This window comes from Meles meles, chromosome 9, assembly GCF_922984935.1.
Source record: "Meles meles chromosome 9, mMelMel3.1 paternal haplotype, whole genome shotgun sequence".
Taxonomy (NCBI): domain Eukaryota; kingdom Metazoa; phylum Chordata; class Mammalia; order Carnivora; family Mustelidae; genus Meles; species Meles meles.
The window spans coordinates 74,710,680-74,723,578 of record NC_060074.1 but is presented as its reverse complement, the minus strand read 5'-3'; the positions used below and the strand labels follow the sequence as shown (position 1 = coordinate 74,723,578).

The 12,899-nt window shown below is 42.1% G+C and overlaps 1 protein-coding gene across 1 annotated transcript in view; it reads left to right on the top strand.

Moving 5' to 3' along the window:
• TTN (titin) overlaps positions 1-12,899 on the top strand; it is a 274,251-nt gene that overhangs the window by 247,198 nt on the left and 14,154 nt on the right. Inside the window, 16 exon segments of the mRNA XM_046018787.1 lie at positions 99-1,865; positions 2,182-2,475; positions 3,176-3,463; positions 3,576-3,875; positions 3,959-6,025; positions 6,122-6,424; positions 6,526-6,831; positions 6,944-7,234; positions 7,334-7,630; positions 7,758-8,063; positions 9,253-9,558; positions 9,640-9,921; positions 10,106-10,699; positions 10,819-11,106; positions 11,209-11,508; positions 11,957-12,259. Coding sequence (XP_045874743.1) covers positions 99-1,865; positions 2,182-2,475; positions 3,176-3,463; positions 3,576-3,875; positions 3,959-6,025; positions 6,122-6,424; positions 6,526-6,831; positions 6,944-7,234; positions 7,334-7,630; positions 7,758-8,063; positions 9,253-9,558; positions 9,640-9,921; positions 10,106-10,699; positions 10,819-11,106; positions 11,209-11,508; positions 11,957-12,259 — 8,292 coding nt within the window.

The following is a 12,899-nucleotide window of genomic DNA, read 5'->3' as shown; positions in this document are numbered from 1 at the left end:
CTGCTAGTATGGTTGTGTTTGGTTTTCTAATGAGAGTGCGTCTAGGAAATCATTCATTTTCTTGCTTTAAAATTAAAATGTCCATTTTACGTCTACAGAGGAACCAGAGATCGACCTAGATGTGGCTCTCAGAACCTCTGTTATAGCTAAAGCTGGTGAAGACGTCCAAGTGTTGATTCCCTTCAAAGGCAGACCTCCACCTACTGTCACATGGAGAAAAGACGAGAAGAATCTCGGCAGCGATGCCAGATACAACATTCAGAACACTGACTCATCTTCGTTACTCATCATTCCTCAAGTCACTCGCAACGATACAGGGAAATATATTCTCACAATAGAAAATGGCGTTGGCCAAGCAAAGTCTTCCACTGTGAATGTTAAAGTGCTTGATACGCCAGCTGCCTGCCAGAAACTACAGGTGAAACATGTTTCTCGAGGCACAGTCACTCTGTTCTGGGATCCTCCTCTCATTGATGGAGGATCTCCCATAATCAATTATGTCATTGAAAAGAGGGATGCCACCAAGAGAACATGGTCTTCGGTGTCACACAAATGTACCGGTACAACCTTTAAGATAACAGATTTGTCAGAGAAAACTCCATTCTTCTTCAGAGTTCTTGCAGAAAATGAAATTGGAGTTGGGGAGCCCTGTGAAACTACAGAGCCAGTGAAGGCTGCTGAAGTCCCAGCTCCTATCCGTGATCTGTCAGTGAAAGACTCGACAAAGACATCTGTCACCCTGAGCTGGACCAAGCCTGACTTTGATGGTGGTAGCATCATCACAGAATATGTTGTGGAAAGGAAAGGGAAAGGCGAACAAACATGGTCACATGCCGGTATAAGTAAGACCTGTGAAATTGAAGTTACCCAACTTAAGGAACAATCAGTCCTGGAATTCAGAGTGTCTGCCAAAAATGAGAAAGGACTGAGTGATGCTGTCACTATTGGGCCAATTACAGTGAAAGAACTTGTGATTACACCTGAAGTTGACCTGTCAGATATCCCTGGGGCACAGATCGCTGTGAGAATTGGGCATAATGTACACCTCGAATTGCCTTATAAAGGAAAACCCAAACCATCTATCAGTTGGCTGAAAGACGGTTTGCCACTGAAAGAAAGTGAGCATGTTCGTTTCAGTAAAACCGAAAACAAAATTACTTTGAGTATTAAGAACGTCAAGAAAGAGAACGGAGGGAAATACACCCTTATTCTCGATAACGCTGTCTGTAGAAACGCCTATCCCATTACAATCATCACACTTGGCCCACCGTCCAAGCCCAAAGGGCCCATTCGATTTGATGAAATCAAGGCTGACAGTGTCATCATGTCCTGGGACGTGCCCGAAGATGACGGAGGAGGAGAAATTACCTGTTACAGCATTGAGAAGCGGGAAACTTCACAGACTAATTGGAAGATGGTGTGTTCAAGTGTTGCCCGGACAACTTTCAAAGTTCCTAATCTGGTCAAAGATGCTGAATACCAGTTTAGGGTTAGGGCAGAAAATAGATACGGAGTCAGCGAGCCGCTTGTCTCAAACATTATTGTGGCGAAACACCAGTTCAGGATTCCTGGCCCCCCAGGAAAGCCAGTTGTATACAACGTGACTTCTGATGGCATGTCACTAACTTGGGATGCTCCAGTTTATGATGGTGGTTCAGAAGTTACTGGATTCCATGTTGAAAAGAAAGAAAGAAATAGCATCCTCTGGCAAAGAGTTAATACATCACCAATATCTGGAAGAGAATATAGAGTTACTGGACTCATGGAAGGCCTAGATTACCAGTTCCGTGTATATGCTGAAAATTCTGCTGGCCTAAGCTCGCCCAGTGACCCAAGCAAATTTACTTTAGCTGTTTCTCCAGTAGGTAAGTAACTGAGTATTACTAGAATATATCTAATCCAGCAACTGAGTCTCCTACTACAAACAAACACTGCTTTTCTTCCACTTATCTGCTTCTCACCTATCTTCTTTCCACTCTCGAGAGCTGGTCGAGTAAAGCAAAGGGAATGATTTTTAAGTCAGTCTAATAATTTCAAGTTCTTTTTAAAGCTTAGCTACAAAAAGGAAATATGAAATTAAAATTAGCTTGGGGATTTATTTATTTTTTTCTTCCACTGTGAATGAATTGATGATAGAAATGGATTACAGAAATGATAGAATTAATTTCCATACTTTTTTAGACCCTCCTGGTACTCCTGACTACATTGATGTCACCCGGGAAACCATCACACTTAAATGGAACCCACCCCTGCGTGACGGGGGCAGTAAGATTGTGGCCTACAGCATTGAGAAACGGCAAGGGAGCGATCGCTGGGTCAGATGCAACTTTACTGACGTCAGTGAATGTCAGTACACAGTCACAGGACTTAGTCCTGGGGACCGATACGAGTTCAGAATAATCGCAAGAAATGCCGTCGGTACCATAAGTCCGCCTTCACAGTCTTCTGGCGTTATCATGACAAGAGACGAAAATGGTGAGCATTTCCAACTGAATGCCAAACATGCTTAAGAGCCGTCATGTTTTTTAAAGATACTTTTGGCCCCGGTCTGTAACAGGGGAACGGGAACACCATTTCATATAGATTTCCCAGGGCTGCTATGTGGATAAATTAGATTTTCTACCTTTCAGATAAAAAGAAGGAAAAAAAAATAAAAAACTAATTAGCATCGATTCTTTTTAACATGGTTATTGTTGCACTCTGTTCCCATATAAATAGCATACATATGGGAAGGAGTTTTGAGTTTTGTAATTCCAGTCCTTTATAATAAAAACACTCTCAAGAATAACTGTCCAGCTTTTCTGAAGTTACTAAAATACAGCGTACCCCTATGGTACAGTCCTCACCTTGCTTGAGTGCAGCTGATGATCTCCTACAGGAACTTGTTTGAATATACAGCAGCATTAGGAAGTAAATGATCTATAAATATCTTCTAATTACAAATGGCAATGCAAGATTAATAACACGATAGACATAAAAAGGAGATGATTTCATAGCATGCAGACGTTCCGCCCCATAATCTCGATTCTCAATTCTCAATCCTTCTTTCACAACAGGCTTTGGTAACACAGGATAAACATTACCCTTCCAGGCTCTAGGATATGGTGCTAATGAAAAACATGCTTACATTTTTATCTAGCCAAACTAATGCATATTATTTCTATATCTTTTGTAGTTCCACCAACTGTAGAGTTTGGCCCTGAGTACTTTGATGGTCTCATTATTAAGTCTGGAGAGAGCCTCAGAATTAAAGCTTTGGTGCAGGGACGGCCAGTACCTCGAGTAACTTGGTTCAAAGATGGAGTAGAAATTGAAAAGAAGATGAATATGGAAATAACTGATGTCCTAGGATCCACCAGCCTTTTCGTTAGAGATGCTACCCGGGACCATCGTGGTGTATATTGTGTGGAAGCCAAAAATGCATCTGGCTCCTCAAAAGCAGAAATTACGGTGAAAGTACAAGGTACTTCTGAAACAACTTCTTAATCTTATAATTTATAGGACTTGGGTTAGAGACATGCCTGATTACACTTTAAGGGGCATGGGAAAATTAACTCTGGAACCTTTGCTTACAGATACACCAGGAAAAGTAGTTGGGCCAATAAGATTCACCAATATTACTGGTGAGAAGATGACCCTGTGGTGGGATGCTCCTGTCAATGACGGCTGTGCTCCCATCACTCACTACATCATCGAGAAACGGGAAACCAGCAGACTTGCTTGGGCACTAATTGAGGATAACTGCCAGGCCCACAGCTATACTGCCACCAAACTAATAAATGGCAATGAATACCAATTCCGTGTTTCTGCAGTTAACAAATTTGGTGTTGGGAGGCCACTTGATTCTGACCCAGTAGTTGCTCAAATACAATACAGTAAGTATCTGTTTTTTTCTAAGGGGTACCATGTCGTAAGATTAACTTCCAGTCCATGTGTCTAATTTGTCTTAATTTTACAGCTGTTCCTGATGCCCCTGGCACTCCAGAACCTAGTAATGTAACTGGCAATAGCATTACCCTGACATGGGCAAGGCCAGAATCAGATGGTGGCAACGAAATTCAACAATACATCCTTGAAAGGAGAGAAAAGAAAAGCACACGATGGGTAAAAGTGATCAGCAAACGACCAATCTCTGAGACGAGATTCAAAGTCACTGGTCTGATAGAGGGCAATGAGTATGAATTCCACGTCATGGCTGAAAACGCAGCAGGAGTGGGACCTGCAAGCAGTATCTCAAGACTAATCAAATGTCGAGAGCCGGTCAGCCCACCAAGTGCTCCCACTGTGGTCAAGGTGACCGACACGTCCAAGACAACCGTGAGCTTAGAATGGTCTAAGCCAGTGTTTGATGGCGGCATGGAAATAATTGGATATATCATTGAAATGTGCAAAGCTGACTTAGGAGACTGGCAAAAGGTAAATGCAGAGGCTTGTGTGAAAACGAGATACACAGTCACTGACCTGCAAGCAGGGGAAGAATACAAATTCCGGGTTAGTGCTATCAACGGTGCCGGAAAAGGAGAGAGCAGCGAAGTGACTGGCACAATTAAAGCAGTTGACCGATTAGCAGCTCCTGAGTTAGACATTGATGCAAACTTCAAGCAGACCCATATTGTTAGAGCTGGGGCCAGTATCCGCCTCTTCATTGCCTACCAGGGTAGACCAACTCCTACGGCTGTGTGGACCAAGTCTGACTCCAACCTGAGCATTCGGGCTGACATCCACACAACAGACTCCTTCAGCACCCTCACTGTGGAAAACTGCAACAGAAACGATGCGGGGAAATACACCCTTACCGTAGAAAACAACAGTGGTAGTAAGTCAATCACATTCACTGTAAAGGTGCTAGACACTCCAGGCCCACCTGGCCCAATCACTTTCAAGGACGTGACCCGCGGATCTGTTACACTGATGTGGGATGCCCCTATCCTTGACGGGGGTGCCCGAATCCATCATTATGTGGTAGAAAAACGAGAAGCAAGTCGTCGTAGCTGGCAGGCTATCAGTGAAAAATGCACTCGTCAGATCCTCAAGGTCAGTGACCTGGCAGAAGGAGTTCCATACTATTTCCGTGTTTCTGCCGAAAATGAGTACGGTGTGGGTGAACCCTATGAAATGCCAGAACCGATCGTAGCCACAGAACAGCCCGCTCCACCTAAGAGACTTGACGTCATTGACACAAGCAAATCCTCGGCAGTCTTAGCATGGCTTAAACCCGACCATGATGGAGGCAGCCGGATCACTGGCTACCTTCTCGAAATGAGACAAAAGGGATCTGACTTCTGGGTCGAGGCTGGTCACACCAAACAGATGACTTTCACAGTGGAGCGCCTGGTTGAGAACACCGAATATGAATTCCGTGTGAAGGCCAAGAATGATGCTGGCTACAGCGAACCCAGGGAAGCCTTCTCCTCTGTCATCATCAAGGAGCCTCAAATTGAGCCCACTGCTGATCTCACTGGAATTACTAATCAGCTCATAACTTGCAAAGCGGGAAGCACATTTACCATTGATGTCCCAATCACTGGTCGTCCTGCTCCCAAAGTAACATGGAAACTTGAAGAAATGAGACTTAAGGAGACAGATCGAGTGAGTATCACAACAACAAAAGACAGAACTACCCTGTCTGTAAAGGATAGCATGAGAGGTGACTCTGGAAGATACTTCTTGACCCTAGAAAATACAGCTGGTGTTAAAACATTTACCATCACAGTTGTGGTCATTGGAAGGCCAGGCCCAGTAACTGGTCCCATTGAGGTCTCATCTGTCTCGGCTGAATCGTGTGTCCTGTCATGGGCTGAACCTAAAGATGATGGAGGCACTGACATTACCAATTACATAGTTGAAAAGCGTGAATCGGGTACAACAGCTTGGCAGCTTGTCAATTCCAGTGTCAAGCGCACTCAGATTAAAGTCACTCATCTCACAAAATACATGGAATATTCTTTCCGGGTCAGTTCGGAGAACAGATTTGGTGTCAGCAAGCCTCTAGAATCGGCACCAATAATTGCAGAGCATCCGTTCGGTGAGAAAAATAAAAATATTTCAAACTCCATTATTAAGGATTTCCCCTGAATTTTATGAAATTGTATTCATGTTTGATACCTTTGTTTGTATTTAGTCCCACCAAGTGCTCCTACCAGACCTGAAGTCTACCACGTGTCTGCCAATGCCATGTCCATTCGTTGGGAAGAACCTTACCATGATGGTGGCAGTAAAATCATTGGCTACTGGGTTGAGAAGAAAGAACGGAACACCATTCTTTGGGTGAAAGAAAACAAAGTGCCATGCTTAGAGTGCAACTATAAAGTGAGTGGTTTGGTAGAAGGACTTGAATACCAGTTCAGAACATATGCACTCAATGCTGCAGGTGTTAGCAAAGCCAGTGAAGCTTCAAGACCTATGATGGCTCAAAACCCAGTTGGTATGTATCAAAATTGAATGGGTATATTAGTTTAACATCATCATCGACACTAGAATTCAGAGTTGTATTTTTTTTTAACTTGACTTTCACATCCCTTCCAGACGCACCAGGAAGACCAGAGGTGACAGATGTCACAAGATCAACAGTGTCACTGATTTGGTCTGCCCCGGTTTATGATGGTGGCAGCAAGGTGGTGGGATACATCATAGAGCGTAAGCCCGTCAGCGAGGTTGGAGATGGTCGCTGGCTAAAATGCAACTATACCATCGTATCCGACAATTTCTTCACTGTGACTGCTCTCAGTGAAGGAGACACTTACGAATTCCGTGTGTTGGCTAAGAATGCAGCAGGAGTAATTAGCAAAGGATCAGAATCCACAGGCCCTGTCACTTGCAGAGATGAATACGGTAAAAAAATAATAATAACAAAATAATAATCAATGTACTCCTTTTAAATGATCACAATTTTTGTGAGAATAAACGGTCCTGTATTTATTCATATCCATTCTGCCTATGACAGCTCCACCCAAAGCTGAACTGGACGCCAGATTACAGGGTGACCTGGTCACCATCAGAGCAGGCTCGGATCTCGTCCTCGATGCTGCAGTTGGTGGCAAACCTGAACCCAAAATTATCTGGACAAAAGGGGACAAGGAACTAGAGCTCTGTGAAAAAGTCTCTTTGCAGTATACAGGCAAGCGCGCAACTGCTGTGATCAAGTTCTGTGACAGAAGTGACAGCGGAAAATACACATTAACAGTGAAGAATGCCAGTGGGACTAAGGCCGTGTCTGTCATGGTCAAAGTTCTTGGTAAGCCTGTCAGGTGTTCTTTTTAGTTTGTATAGTATTTTCATGTGTGGGTAGAAAAAAATCATCTGAATCACTGCTTGCCATTGACACCTGTTTCAGATTCCCCTGGCGCATGTGGAAAGCTCACGGTCAGCAGAGTGACAGAGGAAAAGTGCACTTTAGCCTGGAGCCTTCCTCAGGAAGATGGAGGGGCAGAAATAACTCACTACATCGTGGAAAGACGAGAGACTAGCAGGCTCAACTGGGTGATCGTTGAAGGCGAATGCCCAACCCTGTCCCATGTCGTTACCAGACTCATCAAGAACAATGAATACATATTCCGAGTGCGGGCAGTGAACAAATATGGCCCTGGGGTGCCTGTTGAATCAGAGCCAATTGTAGCCAGAAATTCATTCAGTAAGTATTAACACTCTGAAACAACTTGGTAGTTAAATATGATGGGATCGGGGGTGAGGGGGACTATCCTATCAATAGTGATTTTGTGTAATTCTGACCATCCTCACTTTCATAAAAATATAAACAGCTATTCCATCACAACCGGGCATACCCGAAGAAGTTGGGGCCGGCAAAGAGCATATCATCATCCAGTGGACAAAACCTGAATCTGATGGTGGTAATGAGATCAACAACTATCTAGTAGACAAACGTGAGAAAAAGAGCCTGCGCTGGACACGTGTCAACAAAGACTACGTGGTATATGATACCAGGCTGAAGGTGACTGGCCTCATGGAAGGTTGTGATTACCAGTTCCGTGTCACCGCAGTGAACGCTGCTGGTAACAGTGAACCCAGCGAAGCTTCCAACTTTATCTCGTGCCGAGAACCATCATGTGAGTTCTAAGAATCAGACATAAACCTAATGCCCATTAAAAACATGTTACAAATTTTCCAATATACCGGGGTTCCAAGAACCTCTAGGATTTATGAATGAAAAACATATGCTTATTAGAAAAACATATGCTTTTTAGAGGGATCTTAAATATAGCTAAGCCAGAACATTTTAACCACTACTTCTGTTGATAAGTTGGCAGTTACGTCGCCAAAAATTATCACAGTATTTTCCAGTCTATGAAAAAAATAAATTATTTTACTACCAATATGAAAGAGATATATTTTATGAATATTCCTAAGAATGGGAAAAATGTGGCATAGTGATAATAATTACTGAAAAGAAAAAAGATGTCTTGTTTAAGAAGGGCATAAAGGTTAGTATTCTAATAAGTGCCTAACAAAATTGTCACAAGAGCTTCAAAAATAAGTGGAAAATCCATGTACAGAGTTTGAGCCTGACTAAAAGGAATAAACCATTGTGACTGAATAGGGGCTTTGCGTACTCAGTAGAAACACAGAGGTGACAAGTGATACTAACCCTGTGGGAGCTGAGTGACTAAGGGAAAGTGCCTGAGAACAGGTATTTTAAGCAGTGAGTGGAGCTAGAAGAATCCAACATAGCTAGCCAATGTAGCGGGAAGAAACTATTTACCTTTCTAAGGAAATGTAATTTTTTAAAATAAAATAATAATGATATGATATATGAATAATAATAATAATAATATGAATAATAATGATAAAGCATTCAGCGCTGTCCTATAATATCAGAAGAGCCCAGTTATACGGATTATCTTGGTGAGGGTGGACAAAAAACAAAAATGCCTTACTCTTCTGGGGGTGGGAGAATCAGAAGAAAGGGAAGGTGACCACATACTTGTGGGTTAAGATGCAGAGATCATAAGGTGACTTCTATTCTTATGGCCAATAAGGATACAACTTAATGAATCCTTTATTAAAAAATTTTAATCCTTTACTACACTATAAAAAGACCTTTTAAAATATGGACTTTAATAAATCACAGGGTTTTTTTTTTCCCCTCTAAACCTTATTAAAAGACCTTTTGAAATATTGGTGGCGAGGGGGGTGGGGGGAATAATAATGCCTTTTTAAGTTTTGAAAACCCAAAATATAAACCTCAAACCTTCCTTCTTTGTATAATATGTGAACTCCCCTTTTTAAATTCCATAGATACCCCTGGACCACCTTCTGCTCCAAGAGTTGTGGATACCACCAAGACCAGCATTAGTTTGGCATGGACCAAGCCCATGTATGATGGTGGCATTGACATCACAGGATACGTCCTTGAAATGCAAGAGAAAGACACTGATCACTGGTACCGAGTGCATACCAATGCCACAATAAGAAATACTGAATTCACTGTGCCAGAGCTTAAAATGGGCCAGAAATACTCCTTCAGGGTTGCTGCTGTGAATGCGAAGGGTGTGAGTGAATACAGCGAGTCGACTGCTGAAATTGAGCCCGTGGAAAGACTAGGTATTTATAATAAAAGCTTTTAGGTGAATTTTTTTCTTATCACACCTGTTCATAAATTAAGTTTTGACATTTGCTTTCCAGAAATACCAGACCTAGAGCTTGCCGATGATTTAAAGAAGACTGTGACCATCAGAGCTGGGGCCTCATTGCGCCTGATGGTGTCTGTGTCTGGAAGACCACCTCCCGTCATCACATGGAGCAAGAAGGGCATTGACCTTGCAAACCGGGCCATTATTGACACCACTGACAGCTACTCTTTACTTATTGTGGACAAAGTTAACCGGTACGATGCTGGAAAATACACTATTGAAGCTGAAAATCAATCTGGAAAGAAATCAGCAACAGTCCTTGTTAAAGTATACGGTAAGTATTTGTCTTAAAATGGACTACACTGTGAGTAGATTTCTTAAAAAAAAAATACCCCTTGACCTAGGATTGGTCACCTCTCTAGAGAGAAACCATGTTGAATACATGTTCCTGAAAAACAAAACAAAAAGCTACCAACCAATCAGCAAATAAATATGAATCTTACGTTCTATTTTTTTAGATACTCCTGGTCCCTGCCCTTCGGTGAGAGTTAAAGAAGTATCAAGAGATTCTGTGACCATTACCTGGGAAATTCCCACAATTGATGGCGGAGCTCCTGTCAACAATTACATTATTGAGAAACGTGAAGCTGCCATGAGAGCATTCAAAACAGTAACTACCAAATGCAGCAAGACACTTTACCGAATTTCTGGACTTGTAGAAGGAACCATGTACTATTTCCGAGTGTTGCCGGAAAATATTTATGGCATAGGGGAACCGTGTGAAACATCTGATGCAGTTCTGGTCTCAGAAGTACCTCTGGTGCCTACAAAGCTAGAAGTGGTCGATGTCACCAAATCAACTGTCACTCTGGCCTGGGAAAAACCACTCTACGATGGTGGTAGCCGACTCACAGGATACGTCCTCGAGGCCTGCAAAGCTGGCACCGAAAGGTGGATGAAAGTCGTCACCTTAAAACCCACAGTCCTAGAGCACACTGTTATTTCCTTAAACGAAGGTGAACAGTACCTATTTAGAGTAAGGGCACAAAATGAGAAAGGCGTGTCAGAGCCAAGAGAGATCATCACAGCCGTGACTGTACAAGACCTCAGAGGTATGTACCAAATGACCAAAAACATCCATAACAAAGATATAAAGAAAAGATTCAGAATTCATGATACTTTGTCATTAGAAATAATGCTTAAGAATTAAGGCCTGCTTTCTTTCTCCTAGTGTTGCCAACAATTGATCTTTCTACAATGCCTCAGAAGACAATTCACGTCCCAGCCGGCAGACCAGTGGAGCTCGTGATACCGATCGCTGGTCGCCCACCTCCTGCTGCTTCCTGGTTCTTTGCTGGTTCAAAACTAAGAGAATCAGAGCGTGTCACGGTTGAAACTCATAGTAAAGTAGCCAAATTAACCATCCGTGAAACCACCATCAAAGATACTGGAGAATATACACTTGAACTGAAGAATGTCACTGGAACTACTTCAGAGACCATTAAAGTTATCATTCTTGGTAAGGATGTGTGACAAAGACACATGTGAGCTGTTGATGTTCAGTCACCCGACTGAGATTTGAAGTGAAAATTAATTTTCCGGATTTCTTTCTCTTTCATAGACAAGCCTGGTCCTCCAACTGGGCCTATTAAGATTGATGAAATTGATGCTACTTCAATTACCATTTCCTGGGAGCCCCCCAAATTGGATGGTGGCGCTCCATTGAGTGGTTATGTGGTCGAACAGCGTGATGCCCATCGTCCAGGATGGCTACCAGTGTCTGAATCCGTGACTAGACAGACATTTAAGTTTACCAGACTCACTGAAGGCAATGAGTATGTGTTCCGCGTGGCTGCAACGAACCGCTTCGGGATTGGCTCTTACTTGCAGTCTGAGGTCATAGAATGTCGCAGCAGCATCAGTAAGTGCTTGGACCCTTAAGGCTACTATTCTCCCCACCTGGTTCTGAAAGTTAACAGGAGGGAATTTGGTTTTACTATGTACTAAGGAAAAAGAGGTCCCAAAATTAACCCTAGGGTCTTTCTAAAGTTTCCTGGAGGTTTTCAACAGCGTTTTTTTGTTTGTTTGTTTTAATGAAAAAGAGGAAGGAGAAAAGGAATGAGGGAGACGGGGGGGGGGGGGGGCTGGCTAGGTTATAATGAGAAAAAAAATACAGAATACATGCCTAGTAAATGTTTACAAAATTAAAGAAAATGAGGAACCTCAAGAAAAGTACAAAAATAAAAAACATTGAGAAAATAGTCACAAGTTTTATATGCTATTTAAAAGGCTAAGACATACTTACAGAAATGTTTGAGTCTTTAATTTATTCTCATTGCCATAATGTGTTTATCTCCGTCTGACTGCAGGTATTCCTGGACCTCCGGAAACATTACAAATATTTGATGTCTCCCGTGATGGCATGACCCTGACTTGGTATCCACCAGAAAACGATGGTGGCTCCCAAGTGACTGGATATATCATAGAGCGCAAAGAAGTGAGAGCAGATCGATGGGTCCGTGTAAATAAAGTACCAGTCACGATGACACGGTACCGTTCCACTGGCCTTATTGAAGGCTTAGAATATGAACACCGTGTCACAGCCATTAACGTGAGAGGGACTGGGAAACCAAGTCGTCCTTCCAAACCCATCGTTGCCATGGATCCAATTGGTAAATACATTGTGTATAGGTCAATTTTTTGAGGTATAATTTAAATGTAGTAAAATTTATCCTTCTGAAATTCTAAGTTTTGAAAAGGTCCTGTTGTGTAAGCACCACCACAGTCAAAATTTAGAATTCTTTAAAAAAAAAAAAAAATATATATATATATAGAGAGAGAGAGAGAGAGAGAGAGAGAGAAGAGAGAGAGAGAGAGAAAGAGAGTTCTTCCATCAGCTCAGAAAGTTCAGTTGTGGATCCCCTCCCCACTCCAGCCCCTAGTAGCTTTGGGCAAGTAACTTTTTGTATTATCCTCTTGAATCTATTCTCCGTTCTTTAAAATGGGACTTAAAATACATGCCCTATATCTGTGCTTAGTTCTTTGAATAAGTTACTACTTCTAAAAGCACTTTGAGAGCTGATGATAAATGTAAGAAGGCAGTAGTGATCATAAATAAAGCACATTTAAGACTGAGGAAAAAGCAAGAGCTTTAAGTATTATTAACTGATAAAATGAATAAAATTTTAACAAAAAACTGTATTCTAATGCTGATAGTTCACGTTTACACAATTCATCACATGTTAGGTGGCACAGTTGATTTTCAGCTTGGCAGCAACTTTAACAATATCTAATTGTCTTATTCTTAACCAC